Genomic DNA, 27,584 nt, shown 5'->3' with positions numbered 1-27,584 from the left:
TGAAAGAAACTAAGATATGTCAGTGACTCCAGCAAAAAAATTCAGTCTTGGTTTGCCCTGTCACGCAATCCTGACGCGATAAAAAATTTATTCGAAAACCATCTAGTGGATAAAATCAAGAAATTGTGATGTTATAGGAGATTAATAAAGATGACACTCCTCGGATTTTTAGGTCTGTGCGTTTTCCCAAGCTCAGATATTCGTCGAAATATTTTGCAAAAATTTACAGAGACCAGTATGGAACCGCCATGTTGGTGTACCTCTGCGGTACGTCTACATTGCGGGCGGAGAATATTGTTAACATCTGGAACTTACTTTGGCTATCTAGGCGACTGATTATCTGTACTGAACAAACCAGCATTTACAGAAGCACTTTTCCTAATACTTTAACTTCTAAATGGGCTAAAAATCACGAGATAAGTATATGATTTCGACAACCGCGTTCGTAAGTCCATGTCACGCATCGCCATAACAATGAAATTCAAAATGTCTCGCTTGCTTGAGAAACGCAAATAACAACGACAAAGGCTAAGGAAAATAGACTGAAACGTTTATAGGTTGAGATAAAGACCTTGACTCATTTCACACCCTAAAGACTTGCAAACGAGTAATAAGCTATTAATCGATTCCGAGAAATGCAATCAAAAGCAGAATAGCTTAAGCACACTTCAAATGCAGAACATTTAGCTCAATTGCAATATAGCTATTACTTCTCAGTATTAAGACTGCCTGGGTACACGCAGCAAAGCGTCTTGTATTTTCAAAAACTTTTACCATCAGCTCCTTCCACCTACTACCAAAATAAAGAAGAAAGAAAAAGTCTTTAGATCTGTTGTCAAGAATTTTTTGTCTTGTGGCTTGGTTGTACAGGAAGAGCAGAGAGACTTAATAGTAAGCTTTATTAGTCTACAATTCTTATAATAAAACCTTAAAACCTTTTTCATACCGGAATGGTCCTATGGCCTAAAAATCTTTTACAGTTAACAAAATAATTCTTTAACTTTTTTAACAATGAAAATTAATTTCTAACTTTTTTAAGCAATGGTGATTAATTTCTAAGATTTCTGTTGATCGTAAGAAAACGAATTAACTGTTAGCCTTAACAAAGAGCCAAAATATTAACCGTTAGCCGAAAAAGTCACCACCCCACTAAGACCTTCATTGCCCATTTTTTGCCTGTCGTGAAATTTAATTTAAAGTGAGATATCCTTTAAAACGTACGAGTTCTAATATTTACATCTTGAGTTACACCTTAGTTCCTGATTTGTATACGGTAAATTTATTTAAATTTGACGTGCTATTGTGAAGATCCCTTACTCCGCACACAGTATTACGTCTTTGACGTCCAGTAGGCGTGACCTCAACCGGCGTGACTTGAACGTTGTGTGACGCAGTACGGACGATGGTCATCTTTACTTTTTGCAGGTTTGCGTTCAAACGCAAAAATTCTTGAAAAATCGCATCAGCTCTAGCAAGCTCAGCGCGAAAAGATGTATTGTCTGTTTTCACGGGAGTGCAGTGTTTCAACTGAGCCAGTTCAATCCCTCCCAAGCCGAGCTGCACAATAGATCGTCGCCTCGAGATCGGCTGCTCGCTTTTCTTGGCTCTCGCTCGAATGAAATTCTTCGCCGATATAGTCAGCAGTTTCAGCTTCTTTTCCAAGTCTTTAGCGGCCATATTTGCCGCAATCTTTTCTTTGGATTCTTTCAAGTGCTTCATAAGAACAGCAATGACGACATTGACAAGAACAAACTGCGCCGCCAGTACAAACGTTACGAAGAACAGCGTTGCAGTGTATTTGCTGACGGAGCAGTATTTTTCGCACTCGGCTGCCTTGGAGCGCTCAGAACGGAGTGTGTCCTGGAAAAAAATGGAGTTCATATTTCATAAGCGGAATAAATTTGTTCGCACCATATTGTAGGTAAAGGCCAAAGATTCGTAGCTCTAGCTAAGAGTGTCTGGAAAGCGAGAAAACAAGCAAAGAGCAAACTGGTGATTTATCTACGGGAGATGATAAGAATGGGGAGCAGGGATGGCTCGGTGATGAGAGCGCTTGCCTCCCGCCAATGTAACCCGGTTTGGATCCCGGCCCGGTGCCATATGTGGGTTGAGTTTGTCGTTGCTTCTCGCCTTGCTCGGAGGGTTCTTCTCCGTGTGACGTCACAAAAAAAATAAATTTGAGAAATTATGGGATTTGGCGCCATTTTCGGATAGAGCGTCCTCAACGAAGGGTCTTTGCCAAAAATTACCTCTTAATTGTAATTCCCAGCCGAAATATAAAGGATGAAAATTTGGTACTGCCCCATATAAATCTCTCTAATTTTGAGTCAGTTCTAAACTGAAGAAACTGAAACAAATTTTGAAGGGTTTGTATGGGATGCTATCAAACTTTGATCCCTTATATCTCATCGGGAATTGTAATTCAGAGCTAATTTTTGGGATGAGGGCATCTTTTAGGATCCTCTATAAGAATATGACATCATATCCCATAATTTCAAAACTTTTATTTTTGTGACGTCGTCACTTTAGGACTCTATTCGACCAGGATAGAGGACTGCATGAAAACCAGCTGAGGCTGGTATGGCTTCCTCTCGCAAAATTTCAGCTGCTAACTGTGCTGTATTGGGTTTTCATTTAACAACTTCTAAACTGGAGTCTTGAACGAAGACGTCAGCCAACTGAACAAAGATGTCAGCCAAGTTCAAAAATCATAAAGTCTCTCAAGTGTCTACTGACAATAATTTGTGACATACTTATTAGTCAAATATATATTTTGTTACCTCTAATATTCCATTCCAGTTATCTCCCGTTGCTATTCTAAACAAAGTCAACATGGCAGTGCCAAAATCCCTGAAGTGCGCATGCGGGCCGAGTCCTTGGCAGGGATGGGACGGAGAACACTCTGTGACACAAACAAACGCGATTGACTCAAACACAGTAAAATTGCGTCCCTATAAAGCCAGAATATAAAAATATAGGGGGGGGGGGGGAGGGGAAATACTGTAAACATTGTTCAGTACTCTGAACCACTCTACTGTAATGTTGTGTACTGTGATGTGGTTCAGTACCCTAAACCACTTTACTGTGATGTTGGTATCCTCATTAAAGATTACTATTACTGCTGCTGCTGCCACTACTACTACTACTAGTACTATTACTACTACTACTACTACTACTACTACTACTACTACTACTACTTCTAGTACGAGTACGAACACGGAACAGCTGCAAGTTTCCAATTCAGCATTAAATTCTAAAATAAAGATTAAGACAAAACAAAGTTTATTAACCACTATATATATTTGCCTTTATGACCAAATTCGTGAGAGGCGCAGTGGTATCATAGTTAGTGCGCTCGTCTCCGGATCGAGCGGTCCGGGTTCGAGCCCTGGCCAGGAACATTGTGTTGTGTACTTGGGCAAGATACTTTACTCTCACAGTGCCTCTCTCCACCCAAGTGTATAAATAGGTACCGGCGAATTTAATGCTGGGAATAACACCGCGATGGACTAGCATTCCATCAAGGGGAGAGTAGAAATACTCCTAATCACTTCATGCTACAGAAACCGGGGTAAGCTCCGGCCTAATGGGCCACTTGGCTCGTATGCAGATTTTACCATGAACAAATTCAAAAACAGAACATTTAAAGAATATGTAGTGAAAGAAAATTCAATCAGGAAAAGAACCCAATCATGAGCAACGCCGCGAATTTTTGCGTTAGAACACTTTATTATTGAACTCACCTAGGGTTCCAAATAACTGGATACCCAAACAGGAGTAGATAAAAAACAAAAGAAGGAACAACAAACCAAGGTTTGCGACCTAAAGGAAAAGAAGGAAATAACATTGCAAAGTCGTTCGATAGATGCGTTGAAGATATGCAACTGCTCTGTTAAGACTAAGTATAAACTCACGACGTAACTACTTCCCAGTTGGCTTGATAGTTCAGTTGGTAGAGCACTGCACCTGTATGGCAGAGTTTATGGGTTCAAATCCCGTTCAAGCCTGATTTTGTTTTTTTTGTTTTTTGTTTTTTTTTGTTTTTTCAGGCTTTAATTTTACAGTTGCTTACGCTTTGTGTATAATTATAACTGCGATGATCAGTCATGTCTTCATATCGTTCATATAATCTTTCATGTATACATTTGTAGAGTAGTTTTAGACAAGACAGGGAAACCAATGAATGAATGACTGCCGAGACTTCATTTGAACGTCATCGCTATCAGCCATCTGACCTTAGAGAGCTTGTATGTGTTAAGATGAGAATTCGTCAACTTGTAAACGTTTTAAAATCACGAAATAAGAGGTCCAAACAAGACGTATTTAACAAACATGACGTATTTATCCGGAGTCTCACTGAATCACGTGGGTACGCCGCCTTCTGAACTATAGCTGATCTACTTTGTAATTCAAATATTTAGCCAGCGCCTAGTAGGTGTCCAACTGTTAAAAGAAATGTAAAACTCGGTCCATGTTACCAAATATCAACTCCTCAACAACAGAAAAAACGCCCAATTAATCGGTAGGATTACTGCAGTTGACAATTCGAGATGCTCTCTTATAGTCCTGGTAAGTGCCGTGAAAACGTTACTTCAGCATCAAACTGGATCTAACTTAGGCTTCTTGATTTAACTAAATCTAATCTTGAAGCAGAGGAAGAATTGATATACAGCTGGGATGAGAGTTAAGTTGCAAGCCGATGGTGTGGGTTGTAGTCCGTTCTTTGTACTTAGCACCCTATTTATACTCCCTGCTGGTAATATTAACTCAATGGAACAAACCTGAGGGAGAGCCTCGAACAGCGTGTCCAGTAACGAACGTACTCCTTTGGCTAGCTTTACAAGCTTCAGAACTAAAAATCAACCATATTTAAATAATTAGATTAAATAATTAGACAGAAGTTATTTTAAAGATTTTGGGCGAAAGCCACTAATCACTCACCCTTTCAAACACACTGCATATTACGGTAGGTGGTGTAAGGGGATCCATCACTTATGAATACATAGTGTAAATAAATGGTTGGACATTCTTGAAGCCTAAAAAAACCGTGTCGAATTTCTAAATACTTTGTCAGAACTAGAACGACTTTGTCTATTGTTGACTTGAATATAGACTGTACTAGTTTCATAACAAGTTTCTATCAGTTTGCACTACAGCATATCCAGAGCCATTGTCACGTGACAATGACCAAAATATAGACCTCGTGGTTTTAAGTGTTCCGGTCGCCATTTTGGATGAAAGATTTTTGGTTTTAGTGGAAATGCAGTGCTCGTGATCGCTTTAAGCGACATACCTCGAATGATACGCAGCACTCTCAAGGACCGTGCCACGGTAGGGTTGATCAGTAGTCTCCTTGTAGAGCTCAAGGACTCCACAAGTATCCCAGCCAAGGAAAGAATAACAATAACCAGATCAACAATGTTCCACCTGTGGATGCAATCACAGCTGTTAGCAAATATTTAACTATTATTCACCGAAGTGGAGGTAAGTATCCACCACTTCCACCGACACTGAGGTGAATAGTTGTTTTAGCCAGTATAGGGTACAAGTTGAATAATCAGCCTCGTTTATCAATAAAATTTGCTCTTCGGTAACCGAAGCGAAACGGGAAACCATTTTGTTTTTATCCGTTTGCTCCAAGCTAGCCAATCAGAATGCGTGGAAAGTAGTATTCACTTGTGTAGTATATACTGAATATTAGTTATTCAATGCTCTCTCGTGGTATACCATGAAATATCCCACGAGTCACTTGTATTTTCTCGGTATACACACGAGCCTTTAGGCGAGTATGGATACCAAGAAAATACAGGTGTATGTCCATAGTACACCACGACAGAGCGTTGTATAACTGTTTTATACCACGCCATAGAAAATACAGTGACAAACACAATCAATGCGACATACGCGCGGCGCATGATGGGAAGGTTGGATGTAATACCGTCGAATATACAACGGCTTTCCTGGTTATTCTGATTGGCTGTATTTTCTATAGCATTGTATAAATAATTGTGGGAAATGGCTAAATATATGGGTTATTAACCAAGCGCGAGGTCAAGATGGCTGAATATTGTTCAAGTTCTTCTTACGCGTTTTTGGAACATGTGACGTTTAACGAACGACAAGCTTAGAAAAACACTGAGGTAAAAGACTACAACCGCGCGAAAAATGTAACCAATCATAACGGCACGGGATGCAACCAGCGACAAGCGCGGGAAAGCATGTAACCAATCATAACCGCGCGGGGTAAGAATGCAACCAGCGGCAAGCGTGGAAAAACATGCAACCATTACTCAAAGCGCGGTAAGTGAAAAGCAAACCCTGAAATTATAATTTCAAGCGCAGGAATGCATGCATGTGGAAAACTAAATTCTTTCCGCATAAATAAGCATCGCATTTTAGAGGTACATCGGTTTTTTTCTCTCAGGGACGACATGTTTTCAAAAATAAGCCTTCACAAATAAAATATGCTGCTTACCTGTCTTTAAAATATCGCACGAATCCAAAGGCGATAAACTTGAATATTACCTCTAAAACGAAGATCCCGGTGAAAAAATAATTCGCAGTCTCCACAAATATCTCAAACGTCTGTAATGCAAAGGAAATTCTTTAGTTTAGAAAAGTTTGACTCATCTTGGGACGGAAGCAAAAGGTGACTTGGAAATGGCCCATGATTTGTTTTGTTCTTGCCGCGAAAATACAAGGGTATTTTTTGATAATCACCGTGATAAAGACAAATTATTTCCATTCATTACTGCAAGGGAACTCCTTGGACTCGACTTACAACAAGCTATACCCTCGACATAGCATTAAAGAGATACGCATACCTCTGGTTGGTCACTGAGTGCGTAACTAGCTTAGCAGCAACAAATCAAAGTCGCTGACACTGATTCTTGTAGAACTACTTCATCAGGATGTTGAATGTATCGCGCGGGACTATCAGATTTCACTCTGAACCTCGCGAAGTGACAGACATCAAACAACGGGTGACGCCTGTTTTACCAAGACAGTGAGCCTTTTATGTGTGTTTGAACAGCCTTAAGGTGATTCCTTGGTATTGCATTGCACATCCCTTCTGCGCACGATTTTCGCGTCATGGCCGCGCGAACATGAGCACGTGCGCGTACAAAAAGTAAGAGATTTCCCTCAAACTAAGCTCGATAGCGAAATAAATGCTCCTTTTCTCTTAAACGAGCACGTTGACCACCACTTTTTATTTCATAATTTTAATGAGAACAATATCCTCAATAACTGAGAAAAAAATTAGCAATCTATGGCTACTTTTTTGGCAAATGAAATAAATACTACAGAGGGAGACATAACGGGCCCAACAGCGCATGTCCAAATTATGTTTCCTTTAGAGGATAAAAAAATGCAGGATATTGGTTGTGTTGTGTTCTTCGGCAATACACTTTACTCTCACGGTGCCTTTCTCCACCCAGGTGTATAAATAGGTACAGGCGAATTTAATGCTAAAGGGTAACCCTGCGATGGACTAGCATCTCATCCAGGGGGGAGTAGAAATACTCCTAGTCACTTCATGCTACAGAAACCGGGATAAGCTCCGACCGGATGGGCCACTTAGCTCGTATACAGACTTTACTACTTAACTGACACCACTGACTAATGCATGAGAATGACGTTAGGAGAATGACACCTCGGGATTCAAAGGGCTCGTATCGAGCTCGAATTTCTTACCTGAGACATCTGATAATGTTCTAATGACATGCAGATTACATTCAGGCAAATCACCATGGCAATAGTGACGTCCCAGTACAAATGAAGACACATGTCATGAATGCGCCGGCGCCAAGTGCTGTAACTTTCATAATATGTGCGGTCTACTTCTGAAATGGAAAAACGAATAAAGAAACAAAAAAGTCATCGCCTGGAGACATTGTTAGGAGAACGTAAAGAGCAAGAGGGATAACGAATTATGCATATCCGATGGGCGTAAGGGCTTCTGAACCGTCTGAGTGTGAAATCCATGAGCACTCATTACAGTTGTCTATTGACCGACTGACGGACTGACTGACTGACTCACTGACTCACTGACTGACTGACCCGCTGACTCACTGACTCACTGACCCACTGACTGACTGACTGACTCATTGTCTCACTGATTGACGACCTGAACAGATGACTAATTGTAGCTGTTAAAACAGACGCAGACGACGGATAGACAAAGGGAGAGACAGAAACGTAAACAGAACAACGATTATATGGCGGCTGTACATTTCACTACAATACCATGCGAGCCTTTACACAGCCCATAAAGTACAAGGAAAGCCATATTTTTGCAATATTTGTCCCTGTACTAACGACATTGTATACTAGGTTTAAAGTTTCTTTTTTCCTACGGACGATTTATATCACTCGTTTTTTTCGTTAGCTACCAGCTCATATCAACCTTCTTGGTTCCTATTTTTGGTCTTTTCTAGCAGTTTTCGTCGTCTTCTCTGCTTTTCCTCGTCCTCTAATTTTTCGCGACAGCGCTGAAAGTTCTCCACCACCACCCCCACAATCATGTTAAGCACAAGGAAGCCTCCTAACATTAGAAAAGGAATGAAATACGCCAGCCTCCATTCCCGGTAGTTCTTGATGGGCTGAAAACATTCAAAGCATTGCATCGAGATTAACAATATCAACTTAAAAAGCTAAGAAAAGCCCAAACTACAGTTCATTACCAGTTAGCAGATTAGTCTTAGTACGTGTATATAGCAGTCAGCCTCCGGAAGGGCCGCCAAGTGGAGCGACATATTCATAGGCACCCATGAATTACTTTTCTCATGGTCATCATGGCTAGCGGTATTGCTCGTGGGTGCGTAGACACGACGGCGACGACCACGAAGTCCCGCAACATGGCGGCCATGCTCCAGGTAATAAACTGACCAAGACATGCAGGCTTGGTTTACAGCGTACATCTTTGACATTGGACATTCAGGTTATATGTCAATTGACACCTGTCAAAACAAGGTATCACGAGACCAGTATCACGAGACCAGTATCACGAGGCCAGTATCACGGGACCAGTATCACGAGACCATATTGACCACCGTAGACCAGGTACTGGTTTTCGATTAGATTGTAGGCTCAGGCCAGGTTAACTTATTGTAATCAGGAGCCCCGCTCTTAGGCTTGGATAAATCTATGTCTTAGTAGATACTTTTATAATGATATTGGTTGAAATAAAATACAAAACTTTACTATGCACGAAACATTTTCGTTTTTCTTACTTTCCAGTTATAGCTAACTTGTTTTTCAACTGTACTTTCAGGAGACAATAAACACAAATGTTGTACCTGTTTATCGATTCCCACTGCATCGATACCATTGTGCATTATTTCTACCCATCCATCTCGTGTGGAGAATACAAAGAGTGATACTAAGGCCTGCGCATTAAAGAAAAGTGACGGTTATTTTATACATTCACATAAACATAGCTTCAGATAGTTTAATGTAGAGATATATCAGCTACTTATATTTCAACTGATATATTTCAAGTTATCGCCAAACTTTCCGATGTAAATAGATACACAACCAGGAGTTCCCAACTGTTAAATGTACCTCTTTTTAAGACTGCCTCTGAACAGTCAGCATCTGGAATTCCTTGGAATCGAATTTAAAACTTTGTAGTAACGAAACAATCTTTAAGAAGCGTTTAAGGAGTAAACATCTAAGGGATTTGTTAGGATATACTTGATATAGTGATGAGTAGTTGTGTAACTGATATAGTAATGAGTAGTTTTTTTTATTTTCTAATCTTGTGAATAATTTAAATAACTATGTAAATTATTACTTTATAGTTATTATTGCTCCTGAAAAGCCCCATTGGGGAGGTTCAATAAAGTATTCATTCGTTCATTCATAGTCAGTAAGTTCGGAAAGAAAAATAAACATTCAGCGAAAAATAAAGAAAAATTCAGTTTGAACTTTAGTTTCAACAATGGAACGGATTACATTTGGTAAGTTGTCAAAATTGTACATGTGGTTCTCCCATCTGCCACTGTCATTCTGACACTCGGACTTGTTGGTCACATGACCTCTGTTGCCTTCGCAGTAATGAAAGGTGCCCTTGAAAATCTGAAAGAAAAAGTACGCCCATAAGTTCACGTTTCAGAGCAGAGGTACTCTCTTGGACAATGTTCAGAACACCATTACTGAATTTGCTACATTATCGTTCCATTAAACGTGTCATACATGTGTTACAAATCACATTACGTCTTCTTAGAATTTCCGGATGAATTTTTGTCCAAGAAGGTACTCCACAAAGTCCTATACTGGAAGGCTCCACCCCAAGGTCCAACCCCTTACCCTTTATTATGCCATTTTGTCAGAAAAGGTAACCCTTTTCCATACCTTTTTTTTCTAAATGTGGTACCCCTTTCACGTATTGCTGTAACGGGTCCGCATTTTAATGGAGTCGCAGTCATTTTGATGTAGTGCTTCATAAAATTTAATGATACAGCCATGTGGTGCGTCTGTTCACATACCGCAAGTTGTGAAATCCCTACCCTTTCATATACCTAAACCTTGAAAACCCTACCCACCCCCCCCCTCACCCCCACCCCCCGTGACAAAGAATTCACTTTGTGCGATAGTGTGTCATGATGTCAGTAGCGGGATACCTCTGCCCTAGCCCGGACAGCCTTGTATTTTGCTTTAAAAGTCAGCTCTGAGTACAGATAACTATCCACTTGCTGTGTTGTCGATGTCATCGGGGATAACCGTTTTTTAGCATGCCGTGTATCTTTCAAGGATAATAACAGTTTCTTCAGAAACCTTAATTGGTATTCGGACCAAATAACGCAAAGACGACTGTAGAATTAAGAACATGAATGACAGTTACCTGGACTCCCAGTATGCCAAACATCACAAAGAATATGGCAGCGATCAGAACAGTATTTCCAATTGGTTTCAATGAGTAAAGAAGAGTTTGAACAACCAACTTCAGCCCTGGTGCTCGCCGAATCATCCTATTTGATAAAGGTAGAGTTGGAAATATCAACAGTTTTAATTGCTCAGTTAAAAATTATGTTTATATTTGGGGATGTCTCAATAAGCTTATAAGACAAACCTCAAAGGTCTAAGCGTCCTTAGCGCCCGGAAAACTCTAAGAGCTCCAAGTACTTCTGGTGCGGTGGCAGAACTATAAGTAATGATGACATCAATCCAAGAAAAGAGAACAAGAATTCCATCTAAGACATTCCAGCCGTCCTTCAAGTAGGTCCCGGGGCCCAGAACCAAACCATGAGCAATAATCTGTGCGGTTACAAGAAGTAGAGAAGTTCAGGAAAACAATGAGAAGAAAAAAATCACTGAATGGGAATATGGATCTGACACATATGAGGTAGGAGAGTTTTAAAAAAAGAGGTCACTTTGCATTGGTTGTTTAACATTTGAGAGCAATTTTGCAGAATTTTGGAAGGGAATTTCAGTTCGATATGAATGTGTTCCATTTGAAGTTTCCGCGAAGGAAAGCTAGTTTGGCTGAGGCGTGAGGCCGTGAGGCCGCGAAGCCCCAAGGCTTGAAACGGATGCAAACATTTTCATTCAACTGAGCCGAAAAGTCGTGTTTCTTCTACATTCCAACGGGAATTTGAGGAATCAGGAGCCGAGTTCTTTTGGTAACTGGAAAATAATTCTATACCTTAAGTAGACATCATATCCCAGTCAAAAAGGGTAATCTCTTCAAACATGTCAAATTTAATAAGAACTTACTAATTTAAATCAGGATGCATTACACTAACAGTTGGTGTAAAACTATGATCCAGAAATTGAATTCTCCGCCAAAGCATTTCCGCGGACTCTTCGAATCGTTTTACAGGATCGTTTACAAAGTGCATGATTATTTTCAGTAATATCACTAAATAATCTTAAAATTGTTCACTAGGGCAATATATTTACCTTTATCATCATTTCAAGGCTAAAAATTATGGTCAGTGTAAGCATTGCGATGTCGATTATCCGGCGTTTCTAACGAGCAAGAAGAAAACGTAACGAAGAATTGGGTCAGAGACAATATAAAAATATTGTTTCATAAACAATTTTGTGTTTAATCATTCAAGTGTTTAAACATACCGGAAACTTAGCATTTCTCAAATCTTTCACTTATGTCTCTCGAAAAACAATGTTCATAGGCACTCAGTGTCTAAAAATCAGACTCTCCTACTCCACTGTTGAATGCTACCCACTCGAAATTCAAATCCGAGGTGGTGTCTGCTTCATGCCATCTTTATCTTTATCCAAGACGATAATGGAGAGCAGGTTGATCAATTTCTTTCCCAGTGTTTCAGGTTCATTACTACACGCACCACCCACATTCCCTTCACGCCGTTTAGTGCAAAAAGTAAAGGAAAAGTAAAGTAGTAACTTCACAAACACGCCTTAAAATGGACCTTGACAAATCACACAGCTCTCATTATGGCTCTGAGTTCGCTCACCTGGTGATCTGATGGGATGTTAGGCTCCTCTAGTGCCAGGACCACACAGCTTATTAGAATAAAAAACAGCACAGCGTAGTCAAAGTACTTGTGCCCGCACACGGCAGTTAGAAATCGACGAAATCTGCAAGAAAATCAACAGATGACATCGATCAAAAAGACGATATCACTACGGTCAAGTTCCTCCAAAAGGAAACTTAACTTGTACATAGAAATTTGGCCACTACATGCCGGCAACCACGCTTTTGGTAGTTGCTTGAATAATTTCCCTCTAAGATACACACCCCTGCTAAGTGAAAATCGTAGACGGTGCAGAAAATGTCCACTCTTAGTTTTTTTTTTTTTTTTTCTTACATACAATGCAAATCATTCTTCTACCTATGAGGGGAAGTGACAAAATTATCTTATCTTTTATTTTGTAGCGGTATTTACAAAATGCGAAAGAAAACAGCTGCCTTTACAAGAAACGTTCATTGCAAAGTCTTACCTGTTTGAGGGCGAGAACAAAAACAGAGACCAGTCTGATCGTATGTCTGTGATCTTCATAACCCTTACTTTCCTGGTCTTCGACACAGAGAGAAAAATAAAGAAAATTTCAATACTTGGGTATAAATAAGTCGCAAAGAGCAATTCTGTCTGAAGATACAAGTAAACATCGCTGTTGACTCATACCTTAGACTCGGGAGCAGCACATTCACGTAGTTGGTAGACGTCTCGTGTGTTGTGGTTGTTCTGAAAGACAATTTGGGGTGACTCAGGCCGAGATGTTGCTAGCGACACTTCTGACTGATTCATACGTGATCTCCTGCCAGCAATTGTCGAAGACTCAATTTTCCAAGTAAGTTCAGGTGTTCTCTTGGAGGAAGCCTCAGAATGCCTCTCTGATTCCAAAGCTGTATCAAGATTAGACGTGTCCTCTGTTACTAACTCATCGCAGAGAAACCCTGAATTATAAGCTGCCGAATTCGCCAACTCAAAATCACCACAAACCGCGTTTAATGATGTTCTTCTCACCCTCTGTTTCGCCAATTTTGACTCCTGTCGAATTTTTTTCAGCTGCGGCATTGTCAAGTTAGCGTCCTTGATTTGTGAAGCAGCTACTGAATTCTTGGTTTCTAAAGGTTCCAGCGTTGCCAAGGAGAGGCTCGGCGTGAAGTTCGTCTTGTGTTGGAAAGTTGTGCCCAAGGCGTTTCGTACTCCATGGCCACAGAAATCCGGCAGAGACTCTGGGTTATAATTTCCGGGGCATGGTTCTTCAGAATCTTCTTTAGAGATCAAAATATGAGGCATTTCAAACTTCCTAACCACCGGTTCTCCTAAAGTTTTTCCACCGGTCTCTTCCTTGGGCTTTGGCGATGCTTTCCGTTTCTACAGGAGAAGAGAGTGATTATGATACGACAAATACTTTTTTGATTGTCTCAAACAGAACTGTTACTGATTTTGATTTGTTTTCTCATCTTCCCAGTTACAACATTTTAAGGGGATCGAGAATGGGTACTGAAATATCCCTTAAAGGAGCTTCCTCACGGTTTGCGCATCTTGACGAGTTTGGTCAAAATTTTTTAAGTTCGTCGTTTCTAATCCGTGTTTATCTTCTCCATCCTTAACCATCCTTGTTCCTTTATGGGTTACTATTACCTCTTTGGTGTTTTTACATCTTAGTATACTATTATTTTTAGGTTTTCCTCAATTTAAAGGCAATTTTTACGTGTTCAAAATAACTCAATGCAGTGACTGAGCTCCTTTAAGGCTTAATTATACCATTCAATGCGTTTGCAGAATTATCCAGATTGACGACAGGCTATTTTATAAAGCAGTATTCGACTAGATCTGCTGTTTGCGTTTAGTTCTTTTAATCCTCTGCGTTCTGTAAATCATCAAGCAACTTATTACCGCAATTGGCGGTGGTTGCATATTGCACACTTTGCACAGTTGGCAAGTTTTCCCGCGCTTGGCATCAGTTGCAAGTTTTCTCTCGCTTGGCACCAGTTGTTTGCCTTCCCGCTCTTTGCGTCAGCTGCATATTTTGTTCTAGACATCTAATTGATTTATTTATCATGGTCTGCTCTGATTTCCCATAAACAAGTCCTGGGATTTTGGTTATAGCTTTAAGAAGGCGTCAGAAACATCCTTGTCATATGTTTTTCGATTACTTAGGTTTGACTTCATCTGAGTTCAGCTGAGTTGTATTGAGCTAATGACCCTAACCCTGAGCTGAGTTGGGTTGGATTGAGTGAAAGAGGCAAGATGTGTTTAATTATGGACAGTAGTTGCAACGTACCCCTGAATTTGTGAATCCTTCTACAAGTATGGCCACCAACAGATTGAATAACACGTAATAACCAACAGCCATCAGCGCGATGAAATACAAAGCCGCCCATTTCCTTGTAGAGCGCATGCCGTCATACATAACTTGATTCCAGTTTTCCTGAGTCAGGATCTGTTGTGACGAGACATTCAAGTGTTATGATATTTCTGCTTCATGCTTACTGTTGGTGAAACCGTTCTGAACTAAATGCGAATCGTTCCCCAAGCGGATTCCATGTGTCAACAACTAGCTTCTTTCGACTTAAAGGGACCTAGTCAGTCACACCTTTGTTTTGTTTACATACGAAAGTTTGGCTATTATATTTTGTTCGAAGCTTATCGAAATGAAGGAAAATACTCTGAAAATATCAAAAATAATTATGCATACTTTCAGGAACACAACTTACAGTAATGCGATAACATTTCACTTCACCATGCAATATCAGCGGAGGCTGACTAGGGTCTTTTAAGCTGAGCTTTTAAAGAGGCAAAATTATGTTAATCAGCACGATTTACTCAGCCTGCGTCTGTCTTACCCGCGTACGTAAGGGCTGGAACACACAGGGAATTCCGAGAGGGCCATAGCAAGGATAGTTATTTCCATTTATAAACTTAGTAAAAAAAAGTATTGTCGGGGAAGGTTAGAACACTCCTGATGGGAACCACTTCTCTCCACATTAAAAGGCCCACTCTTGGACGGGAAGTTTTTGGAACTTAAATCCAGGCATCATAAAAATACTGAAAGGAGTACTCGTTAAGAAACGAGCGTACCTGAAACACAGACACCATCGCCCAAAGAAAGTTGTCAAAGTTGCTCCGGGAGACCACTTGTTTTCCTTCAGCGTTCTCAAATTTAAACTTTCCACCAAAAAGATTCATTCCCAGAATTGCAAACGCAAATATAAATAGAAACAGGAGGCCGAAGAACGTCATGACACTCGTCATAGTTTTTACGACGACTAGTAACTGGTATCGTACCGGTCTAACCAGTTTGAAAATCCGGAGTAACCTGATACTCCGGAATATCGAAAGGGCTGAATTTCCTTGGGAGAGCAGGATCTCGCAGACACTGTAAAACAACAAAAATATCGGAAACATCAGTTATCAAAGCCTTGGGGGCTTTGTCATTCTATTATAGTCAAGAGGCAAAATTTATCTACAAAAGCTACCGGCAAACGGTTTTACTTTAAAAAATAAGGTATTTCAAATGGAACAGACGTTATTACCTTACAATAACAATGAAGCCGTCGAATACGTTTTGTCCCTGGCTTACGTAAGCAGTTACTCCAAATCCCAGCAACTTTATAATCATCTCAACGGCAAAAATGGACACAAAGATAATATTTACGGTCTCCAGAGCAACGGTCAAACGTTCAGGCTGCAAAGAAAACTCTGAAAGTTATTTGTGACCCAGCGGCTAGTTCTTCATAATATAAACACAATATAATTTATTTCATTTACGATCGATAGCTTCCCGAATCTGTTTCTTTCAGAGATGATTATAACTCTTAGCACTTTCTTGAAAACTTTGTCTTCCAAATTAGGTGATCCTGAAGAACGTTTAGATGCAAGGGACTCATGGAAAGCGCAGTCCCAAAATATCGCCCTTCCAGTAGGCCATAAAAAGAGCAATGGTAGAACAGTATTAAACACAGGAATCTTAGGCATTTTAAAACGTAGCCTGGGTACCCTGGTCCCAGAGGAAGTTTTTCTCCCTTTTACTCACATTTAAGTAAGAAATAGGAAAAATAAGACCTCTGAACCAAGGTACCGACTGGATAAGTATCGTTCCATTTTCTCGAAATCTGTTTAGAATTAAGGGTTAGTTCCCTCGATCAGATGTAAATCACTTTCTCTTCATTGTAAGCTACACAGAATATATGGACATGCATCACTTCTAAGGAGAACTTGTATATCGATCTCAGCGGAAAACGCTTTTTCCCGCTCTTATCTCTCTTACCTGTTGGTAATGTTCAAGGCCCATACAAATCATATTCAACAAAATGGCGCTCATGATAACAAACGTAAATTGTTTGCTTTCGGTAATCTTTCTGCAAAGAGTCCTCAGCTTCTGCCAAGCTCCATGATTCGCTGTGACATCATAACTTGCACTTTGTCTTAAGTTAAATAAACTTTCAAACATATCATCTTCACTCTGGGTGGAAATATTTCGGCGTTTCAAGGAAGGTCTTTTCAGACTCCTGCCGGAGGTGTTCTCGGGTTGGCATTCATCGTTCCCCCTCTCCAGAAACAAATCCTTAAATGCCGCGTCTCCTTCCATGTGTTCATTCTCAATGTCACCGTCTAAAGAGGATAAAAAATCTACGTCAGCCATTTCGGGATTTATCTCATTCTTACTGAGCTCTGCAACATCTTCGTCAAAATGCTCAGATGAATTGTAAGAGGAAATCCCAAGTTTTCGAGTGCGGGCCAACTTGACATGTGCTTGCTGGCTAAAACGTCGATATTTCAATGCATCCCTGTCCTTCGACTGAACTTCCTTGCTTTCCTTCGAAGGTTCGGTGACTTCATCCTCTGACGTACTTGAGCGAGCAACCAGTGGATTAATTTCCGCTGACACCGTTGTAGACGCAGAGACTTCTGTTTTCCCAGAGATAGAATTTGTTCTGCTTGCAGTATTGCTGGATGAAAACGCAAAGAAACCAGTTGTTGGCGAAGGAATGCTTAATTTCACGCTTGTCTTAGTCTGCGCGACAATTTCTTCGATGGAAACGGCTGAAGACGTTTCTGCGTGAATTGATAGAGTATGCGAGCATACTGAGGTTTTTGAGCCTCTTCTAGAAGGTTGGTCTGGAGGCGTAAGGAAATCTTGAAACAACCCAGGTTCTTCGAGAAAGTTTGGGGAAGAAGACAAAGTTCCTTCTTCCTGAACCTGAATTTTTGGTACGTTTGCTGAAGGAAAAGAGTTAGGGCCTGGAGATGGTGGTACGAAGCAATTGTACAAATGGTGATGAAAGTGGTGATGATGATAAATGTGGTGATGATGATGATGAACGTGTTCCTTTTCTTGGGAATTGTAGTTGCAAACCGTTCCTAGCAATTTAAACAAGGTTTTCAATGGCTTTGATGAGCGGAGAGGTGATTCATCTTTACTGTTTTCCATCAATTCTATCTCACGAGCTTTTGTTTCCTGGAACTGCATGGTGATAACAACCAGGCACAAATTCACAAGGAAAAATGAACCCATCTAGAAAAGAAAAGAAAAGAAACTATAATAAGCTAGGGGGCATGCGGCGAGAAAGAAAGGAAGGGAAGGGGCGTGAAAGGAAGGATGGAAGGATTGGAAGGAGGGAAGGAAGGAAAGAAGGAAGGAAGGAAGGAAGGAAGGAAGGAAGGAAGGAGGGAAGGAAGGAGGGAAGGAGGGAAGGAAGGAAAGAAGGAAGGAAGGAAGGAAGGAAGGAAGGAAGGAAGGAAGGATGGATGGATGGATGGATGGATGGAAGGAAGGGATTACAGGATCTAAATGAACAAAATTCAGTGGATTCAGACTTAACATATTTATTACTTTGCTAGTATTTTTGTTTAGTTGAAATATTCCTCTCTTACCACAATGAGTACAACAAAATAGATCCAGTTCCAATTGCTATGTGCATCCTGGACAAAATACATGATATCTGACCACCCTTCCAGGGTAATAACCTGTAGAAACGAAATAGCCATTCCAAGGGTAAATCGTTTCGTATTAAATATGACTTACTCTCCGTTTTGCCAGTTTTGAAAAGCTTTTCTCACCTGAAATATGGCGATCCATGCAATACCAATATTATCAAATGAAGTCGTGTCATAGAATGGGTTTGGTCCGTTGGGCGTGCAGTTGATATAGTACTGATTCCAGTTTACACAGACTGACTTATTCGCAACAGTGTTGTTCTCAAAGGACCCATGGCACTCGAGACCGTCCAGGTAATAAGGCTTGATATCAGAGCATTTGCTGGTGCCGCGGTCTTCGGGTGAAGAACAGACGAAATCGGGAAAATAGAAGGATGGTTGGTAAAATGTTGACCTGTTGTATCTGAAGCAATAAAAATAAATTTTTGTGATGTAAATCAAGAAATAATGCTTTATTAGTACTGGAAGGCTAGTCATCGAAAGAATCTGGATGGTCGGTGGCCATCAGTAAAGCAAAGATCTCAAAATCTCAAAATATGCTAGACTTAATTGAAGATCAGACTAGCTAGAGGGTAACCAGTTGGCTCTTATTAACAAAGTGCGGCATAGGATTATCGATCAAATCTAGCCTGTGGTGGGATGCAAAATATGTACCAGAGAGCTCCAGATTACAAGACAAGGGCAATGATACAGAAATCAGGTTTAAACGTAACTCGATCTCCAATATGAGCCTTACCTGTTGAAGAAAGCTGAATCTTTAGAGAAGGTGGTAAAGCATCGATTTCTCAGCTTTCCTTGCCACAGCTGTACGCCAATGATACCGAACACAAAGAAGATCAGAAAAGACAAAAGAAGGACATTGCCGAGCATTGGAAGCGTGTCAAGAAGGAGTGTCACCAGGATCCGAATACCTCCAAAATAAGAGCAAAACTGAACTTCATAACTTTGACAAAATATGGCAGTTATCGAGAAGCTTTGGGAAGGCTACTGTCTTCCTTATCTAAAATATTCTCCTTTCTCTCCTCCAACACAGGATCCGTAGATCCCGAGCTGAAGACAAATGGGTGGCATATCTACCTGACAGGGCCGTGCTCTAGAGGCGCTCGGCTGCCACAGGCGACTGACTTTTGCCTTTAGGCGACTGGAAAAACTTACTTTTTTCGGACAAGCTTAAGGGCTGGACACCTCGTAACTGTTTTTGACATACATCAAATCAAAAAGAATACATTGAATTAAAAAAAAAAATACATCAAACTCTTCACTTACTTGGAACTTTATTGATGGCTCGAAGAGGTCTTAGAACTCTGAATGCCCGCATAATGGTCAGATAGTTACCACTTTTTATTACTTTCTCAATCAAGCTAGAAAAAAACATAGGTATTTCGGTTTTATTTAGCTATTATGTATTTAATGAAAACAACTTTAGGATCTAAATATCCCTATGTTCGATAGTAAGTAGCGATGGAAACTAAATCTGCAAACAAACCATTTAACACCACAGACTCTCCTAGGGCTCTCTTTCCTCTAGGGTATGCCTACAAATTTTGGGGGGAAACATTGCGCCTGTAGGGAGTAACATTGACCTTGTCACTACATACTAGGTGCCATGGCAGCGTTAGACCATCGTAAAGGAAGCGCTACCTGGATCTGCACACAGGGGACGAGAAAACCTTTAACATGGTTCATTCATGGTGCAGAGACCTCGCTCTGTACACCATGAACTGAAACCAGCACAAGTGTCTTCCCGTCCCGCACGAGCTAACTCGACCAATCTTACCCAATGACCACAATAAAGCAATCCAATCTGTTCCACTTGTCCTGTAAGTAACCTTTCTTTCCAGTGACACCCATTGCTAGCATCTTGATCACCATTTCGGCGAAAAAGAAAGCGAAGACGACATGTTCCACGTGCTCGAGTACTTGGCACCGAGTGGAGATGCACTGTGGATCAAGTGGATTGTACATGGCTAATGTGACACAGTTGATGAGGATCACGAACATGCTGATGCGTTCAAACCATGTGCCACAATGTTAAGGAAAAGTGCAAGAGTTAATCTATTTACCTTTTTGCAAATAAACTAAGTTATCATTCGATGCATTTTTTTTCCTCCCTTCTATTGGCTGAGAACCCACCACGTGACCTGCAAATAACTGCCTACAAATAGTGGTCTGCTCATGCGTAATACCGTCTAAATGTGTTTTGCTGCAAATGACATTCTGCTCGTGTATAACTAATTATGACCGCGCTCTCTGGTAAAAAATCGCAGATCGCTTCCCTGCGCTGTCGGGTAGTAATTTAAATTTGAAAACAAACTTGGTTATAGAATGATAAAACAATTATTGAACTTGGTTATTGCAAAATATCATGATTGGTCAGTGTCTCGCAGATCAATTATTTGCTGGATCTGCTCGCCAATGACAAATTACAATATTTAGCTCAACCTCGTCCAATAATTGTCAATGTTTGGAAACATAGACCTACTCAGTTGCCATATTACCAAAAACTCAGGGGATAGACTGACCTAACATATCATCACAAACAAAAATGTTCAATGAACCATTATTTTAATAAATATTTAAAAACTCTCAATAAAAACTTGGCGAATGAAGCTGATTCTAAATACATGACTAAATTTCTATCTTAAAAGTCAGGATTTCATTAATTTGAAGCGATATTTCCATATAAAGAGCTGGAAACTTAACACGCGTCGTGATTGCAACGCAATCTTATCAATTCTTTCCAATGAACAATTATAATACATGCTATTAAAAAGAGGCGCTGCTGCTAGTCTTGTCTGAGACTGCGTGAAACTACCTCATAAAGTGGTTGCTTTGGCAACCTTCGCAAACTTTTTGACGTCGCTTCAGCCATCGCTGGCGACGCGAGTGAGTGATCCACGAAAGTAACTTAATGAAAGAAAGACTTAGGAAGGACTTTCAAAACGTCTTTAGCAGCTTTCCATATTCGAAAATGTGTTATATAAGAAGAGAACTAATCTAATGGAAGAGTGTTGCGAGAATCAGTGTCGCCTCGACATAGATTTAACGGAAAACGGAGAAACTGTACTTCTTATTTCTTTTAATAAAAATGCGTGACATAAATATATATATAAACAGCTTTCATCTGAGAAAGTAAATGTGTTATTGATAATCGCTCTTCTCCCGTGGTTTACCTGATCAATTTTCATTATTTTTTAACCTTTTGAATCACTTTCTCCAGAGAATAATTTATAACAACAATTGCGTCAGTGCGTGGTAACTTACGAAAGTGGATAAAAAATGAGTCATTCATTTACGCAAGAACCGTGATCTTTGCCCATTCTCTAATTGCAGCAAAATTACGAAACATTAGTTGCTAATTGCTATTCAAATCGTGAATTTTTTGTTTGTAGTTCGGTGCCGACCAAATGCATATGCAAACTTAACATCGGTTTCAAAGAGGCGAAAGAAATTTATTGATGGCCTAAACAGCAGTTAGATTTAAACGCTGTCAGTCAAAAATTCCATTAAACCTAGAAACAGATACAACATTTCAAAATTAAATTTGGCGGCGCATTTTGTAATTACGATTATCTAAATATCAAGAGTGAACGCTAAGTGTTTGATAATTTTCGTATTTTTCCATCCGAGTGTTAGAGAATTAGAAAATCTCACCGTCCAAACGAAGTTATTCAGAACCTAACAGAAACTTTTTACCATAAACTACCTTTCTTAATAGGTAGATAAATACATTATAATTCAGTCTATTTTTTCCTTCCCGGTTTTCTCGCTGTTTTTTTTTTTTTATATGGCCATCCTCTATTTTCACTAATATTCAACAAAAAAAAATTATCTCTAGGAAAGGGAAAACATAACTCGAACAGGTATAAAGCACAGTTCAAAACGTTCGTCCTGTTATGATGTGTTTTGAAAATATCGCGCAACATTTAACAAAAATACGAAGGCTTATTTTATTGTTTGTAATTTCCAATGGAACAATTCAGAGTTGAAAGTTTCCCAACCGAACATAAACACGGGTGGTAAAATCCGCTTTCTAAGATCGCCATCACACTGTAGGCATAACCTAAACATATAGTTTGTACCTGATAGCGAATTATATCGACAATCTCTAGTTATTGATATCAATTGCGAGTATCTGTTCTTACTTCAGGCGCCGGTTTATCCGAGAGTTTATTCCGACAGTGGCTAAGAGTAAACGTTAACTTGTAGGAAATTGCGCGCTTTCATCCTTAAACGCCTAAATTAAGATCAAACATAACATTTCGCTTCTAAGATAAAATTGCCTAGTTTTCAAAAAGGATATGGCCATTTTATCAGCTGGATCATCCAGCGCCTCCCTTTACTGTCCTTGGAGATGATAAAACAAGAGAGGGCTTCGAATTCAGAACTCCCGTCGATGTCATGTTGTGTTGGTAGCGTCGTGTCGCTTGTCTCACGGTCTTCCTCCATGATGTCAAAAGCCGGCCTTTGCTCCAGGAAGTAGTAATACAGTCGAACGTGTTAAAGCGATCATTTGGGAGATTCACCTTCAAAAACACAATGATCACCCGTTTTTGAATCCCTCGACGGTTTTTTTCATGATGTTTTCCCCAGAAAAGAGAGAGTTCTTTTTATATCCGGTGCAACGTGCGTCACTGGATCAGCTTTTCAATTTTCCATGTGAGTGAAATCTACATCTCCTGGCAATAAACAAAATATCCAGAAACATTAATGAATTTGGATTTGTCACTTTGCCTTTAACTGAAGGCCGCAGATGAAGCCACAATACCTGAATACAAATTGAGCTAAATCTTTTTAGACGCGTGGGGAGATGTCTAAAAACGCTGAAATCGACTGCACTTAAAAAAAATTAAACCTCGAGAAAAAAGAGGTATGCTTTAAACCTAGAATTTAATGGCCATTTAAATAACTTTGGCGTTAAACAAAGACGCCAGCTGCCCCGCTCATTTCACCTGATATTAAAACCTTATTTGCCGCACCTACAGTAGAATTTGTCCAAGCTTCCAACCCTTTTCCATTCAGTGGGTCCTTTTTCGATTCGCTCGGTTGAAAATTTTGTTCAAGTGTGCCGAAACCGAATTATCATATAACCAGCTAAAATACAAAAGTTTACTTTAAAATATGGTAAATAACTCGTATCTAACAATAGTGAGCCACTGCAAGTCTTCAAGTTGCTTGCAGCTGATTCAGTTCACACAGAAATGTAGGCTCAAGTAATTTTCATTTCGGAGCATTTCGAATTTAAATTTCTAGTGCTAGTTAAGTTCTTTTTCCCACGTTCTCTGCGGTCAGAGCAAGGATTCGTTCAACAACAAAAACAAAAATTAAAGCAAACAGATCGGCGTTCGATTGAAAGTTGTGCAAAAGATTAACATATTTTATAATTCAGAATTTTTTATCAACAAATATGCTTCATTTTAATTGTGTGAAAATCGTTCTCCTTTATACGGGCGTCACTTCCATAACTATGTTCTTCAATATTACCACACGTATTAGATCTCTTTAAAATTATTGCTGTGTGATGAAATGACTAATTGTCGCCTTTACACCAAAGCAATAACACGATAATGAGGCCATTACCGTATTCCTCCTTATCTCTCAGCCCATATTGAAAGGAAATTAGTTTTCAGTGCGGGAACTTGGAGCCGAGTGAGAGTCCGTTAAGACTTGTGGGTAACTTACATGTATCGATTTTTTAACTTACATGTACATGATTTTCGTGTCCGAGTTTTCCCCAACCACATATCCAACACTAAATGGCCGGTTATTGTTGCGTCTTTAAATTCCTCCGGCGTACTGTGGACGGAAAACATCTGATGCATTTTCAGAGTGAAACTTCCGTTTGCAAATTTTGTTCCGCGTGGCGTAGACGAGGCCCTAAATTAGAGGCACAAGGTAGCCTCGTATTGACAAAAAGCAACTGAAAATGGCGTGCGATGAATAATTCAAAGGATATATAACAACTTGAAATAAGTAATCAGATCTCTTTTTGGCTTTGTTCTTTTGTTTTTCTGTTTTCTGTTTTCACAGAAATTTTCATATAATCCTTGAACTTTACGTCTTCCATGTTCCTAAACTCGAAAATTATCTAATGGCGTCATTCAACCGTCATCAGCTAGTTCTATGAATTTTATTATAACAGAACTTGTGTGAGTAATGGAGTCATTTACAATATTTTCGACAGGATACTCTTGAGGTAAAACGAAAACCATTTTTGCAAATCGACAGTTTCACGGCTTCTTTATGGCGTCACCCCATTTTAAGTGACAACTCAATATGGCAAATTGAAGATAGAAAATGTACTTTTCTGCATGACAGGAAAGTTTCTTTAGAGGGTTAGCTAGGTCATAATATCTACGAATTTCTGATTATTTTTGTTAGCTAGTCTATGAATGCTAAACTTCAAATTTAGCAGCAAAATTTATTGACCAAAACTCGGCCACATACCTGACATAAACTCATGCGAAGAATTACGGATGGTTTGCGAGCATTATAAATAGTAACTCTCTTTTGCTAATTGACATAAACTTGATAGTCGGACTGATGCTTTTCAAATTTACCTTTATACAATTCGCAGTTTAATCCATGCTCCTTTCGGCTTTCGTTGTGTGTTATTTTGAGTTCTTCAAGAGTGTCAGACCGTTATTGCAATATTCAGTTAATTCTATGACCAGGTGAAATAAGATTTGCCTAAAATTGGGTGACCTATCTCCTATAATAGAGGCTTTGAAGACGTATACTCATTTCGGTAACTGTGTGTGTTTAGCCCAACGTGTTTGGGCTAGTGTTTTAAATAAATCTTGTCGATTAACCATACAGACATATGTTTTGAAATTCTTGGGTAGAAATCTCGTCTGCATAAGAGTGTGAATGCATGCAGGACGAATTCAGCTCTTAACTTTATCACTCGAAGTCTAAGTAAACTCGGAATAAGATTCGTCCGGCAGCAGGTCGAATAACTAGTTTTGTTCCGTTCTTCCGGGAAACTGAGAAATTATACTTAGCACGATAACAAAAGCTATTCATCCGTCATCCAGTCAAAGCAATTACCGTTTGCCTTTTTCCTGTTCGCCGTTTTTATGTTCTTGATCGTCAAAACGGGAAGAAAAACAGGCTGTGTTCAGTGTTTCAGCCACTACTACAGGCAGATAATATATACGTTCTAGATCTATCTGAAAGTCAGCTCATTCAGTTTAAAGCAGAATTCTCAGTGTTTCGCGGTAGCCCAGGCTATTTTTCAAGGCTTCAATTAGCAGGTTTCTTTTTCGTGTCAGTTACAGTAATTAATACCCACGCAATTTTGTCGAGAATGGTAGGTGCTCGAAACTGAATGATTTATTCCGGCTCAATTTTTTTTTTGTTTTGGTCGATGAACAACACATGGAGCAAGAAAAACATTAATGACGGACTCTCACCAGCACCTGTTTACTGTACAGAAGACAATCGAAATTTGCATAATGCCATTTGAAACTGTTCGATGAAGCTATACGAGTCACTGCAATCGAAGTAGGCAGTTTAACTGACGGAGAAAAAACTTCCCCTGTGATGAAACATTTCGTACTAAGTGTGGGTGAACATTTAGATTCATCAATTTGTAAAGATGAAATAACAATAACGCAATAAGGTCTCCTGCACTACGAAATTCATCTTTCATGTTGAGAAAATAAACATCTCTCGGTGCCAGAAGTTTTTCTCTAAAAAAAAAATAATTGGGCAATTTTTCATTTTTTTTTTCTTTTTAGGTAATGATTATAACATCGATGTTTTCGTTTTGTTGACACAGAACACCAATTGAAAATGACTTTAGATAAATTGAGGATTCTAGATATGTGTTCGATTCACCGTTTGGAATTAAAAAGACCTACTTCTTCTAAATCCATGATTGTTGATCGAACTAGCATAATAGTGGCACGACAGGTATTGTGCAGAGCTCCCGTGGGAAGGAAGCAAGACTCAGAATTGTATTGTCTAGCTTCTTCGTTTGAATTTAAAAATTTGTCTGTGGTCAGAAGTCTTATAATTCAACGCCGTTTGTGAACTGTGGTTCTTGCAACAGTCGAATCCGAGGAATTTCTTAAACCTGTTTTGCAATACAGCCCGACCATGCCGCCTTTCTTTTAGTTCTGTAGTATTGCAACAATCAAAAGATTTAAGGATGGATCAGTTTTCTCGGAGAAATCCGGCATGAAGTATATGTATATAGATTACTAAACTGCTTATCTCGTAATACATATTACGGTAACCTACAATATAAGTTGTTTGGTGGAAGCCGGCAGTCCGATATGAAATTATTGCAGTACGGAAAATCACCCTGCCGCTTTGACAAATCCAGAATTTCTATCATTATTATTAAAAAAAAAAAATGGAAAATAGACTGATCCTTTGCAAATGTAATGAACTAAATTTTTCACACCCCTACTGAAGTAGCTACACCAGTAGTGAGGAACTAGTCGAATTTACTCCTATCACATACCTTCAAAATATTCCTTTCGCCAGTCAATTTAGTTGATTGAACACCAGATCTTCGATTCTCTTTTGCAAACTGTTCCGGCTTCGTTACGTCGCCCAGTGAAAGAAAACACGCTTTAAATGAACTCTTTAGAATGTTCACCTGACGGCCTAAAGTTTGTGAACATTTCCTTGTTGACAAACTGGAGTCACTCAGCTTGTGGAACACAGCGTGCGCGCGGGGCAATATTGAGCTTCTGCAACACCGCCAAGGTTGTTATTGTCAGAGTGATTTACAAGGCGACAGTGTCAAACATAATACCGAATAATACGTGTGTGCTGAGTCGTTAAACAAGATGGAATAAATTATACACAACAGCTGAACATTTTCAGTTTGGGGTCGGCGAGGTAAAACTGAGGCACACGGCCAAGTTCTTCGCGGGAAGATAGGCGGTGAAATTAAAGTAAACATAAAAAGATTTAATCGTAGTCATAATATTTTGACACTTTTTTCTCGTAATATCTCAAGGTGAGTATAAATCTACTAAGGTAGTAAAAAACTCACTCCAAACTGACAGAAATTAGAACAACGTTCATTTGAGACCCATTCAGACCACGCTATAGTAGCACAATGAACAGAAAAACCCTTCAGGGCAAAGTGATTATTCACTCGCCAAAGAAGTTGTTTTCCCTTTAATCCAGCGACACGTCATATCTTAAGAAAAAAAAAAGTTAAATGAAATTGAACATCTTTCCTAC

At 39.6% G+C, this 27,584-nt stretch overlaps 1 protein-coding gene and 1 non-coding gene across 3 annotated transcripts; one reads left to right on the top strand and one right to left on the bottom strand.

Annotated features, from left to right (window-relative positions):
• Nucleotides 1-531: 531 nt before the first annotated feature.
• On the bottom strand, nucleotides 532-27,565 carry LOC110063954 (voltage-dependent T-type calcium channel subunit alpha-1H-like). Of its 2 annotated transcripts, XM_089290739.1 has the most exons (27): nucleotides 26,851-27,565; nucleotides 22,681-23,056; nucleotides 20,155-20,397; nucleotides 19,644-19,738; nucleotides 19,114-19,288; nucleotides 18,501-18,780; nucleotides 18,315-18,407; nucleotides 16,708-17,955; nucleotides 15,974-16,125; nucleotides 15,519-15,816; nucleotides 14,722-14,880; nucleotides 13,113-13,808; nucleotides 12,928-13,004; nucleotides 12,441-12,564; nucleotides 11,905-11,973; nucleotides 11,075-11,259; nucleotides 10,847-10,973; nucleotides 9,958-10,080; nucleotides 9,300-9,389; nucleotides 8,408-8,603; nucleotides 7,696-7,844; nucleotides 6,476-6,585; nucleotides 5,294-5,427; nucleotides 4,782-4,852; nucleotides 3,744-3,822; nucleotides 2,781-2,902; nucleotides 532-1,860 (listed from the first exon to the last, which is right to left on the bottom strand). In XM_089290739.1, exons 2-27 carry the CDS (start codon nucleotides 22,824-22,826, stop codon nucleotides 1,246-1,248), a joined length of 5,856 nt encoding a protein of 1,951 aa, XP_089146865.1. In that variant the 5' UTR covers nucleotides 22,827-23,056; nucleotides 26,851-27,565; the 3' UTR covers nucleotides 532-1,245. The 2 variants fall into 2 exon arrangements, with proteins under 2 accessions (XP_089146865.1, XP_089146864.1); XM_089290738.1 differs by lacking the exons at nucleotides 22,681-23,056; nucleotides 26,851-27,565 and having other exon boundaries at nucleotides 20,155-20,392.
• Trnat-ugu (transfer RNA threonine (anticodon UGU)) lies at nucleotides 3,935-4,007 on the top strand. Its single transcript has one exon. It is a non-coding gene; the product is annotated as a tRNA-Thr (tRNA).
• Nucleotides 27,566-27,584: the final 19 nt, after the last annotated feature.

The sequence above is a fragment of the Orbicella faveolata genome, unplaced genomic scaffold (genome assembly GCF_042242905.1).
Source record: "Orbicella faveolata isolate gen_17 unplaced genomic scaffold, um_ofav_v1 contig_2, whole genome shotgun sequence".
NCBI lineage: Eukaryota > Metazoa > Cnidaria > Anthozoa > Scleractinia > Merulinidae > Orbicella > Orbicella faveolata.
Note: the sequence above shows the minus strand (reverse complement) of the source record. Positions and strands in the feature narration are given on the sequence as shown.

Excerpts from the sequence above, each read along its gene's own strand:
- LOC110063954 (XM_089290739.1), bottom strand. The coding sequence starts at position 22,826 with ATGGAGGAAGACCGTGAGACAAGCGACACGACGCTACCAACACAACAT. Across the intron at positions 10,081-10,846 it reads TTGGCATACTGGGAGTCCAG|ATTTTCAAGGGCACCTTTCA; the intron begins GTAACTGTCATT and ends TTTTTCTTTCAG. Across the intron at positions 3,823-4,781 it reads TGTTCGAGGCTCTCCCTCAG|GTCGCAAACCTTGGTTTGTT; the intron begins GTTTGTTCCATT and ends CTTTTCCTTTAG.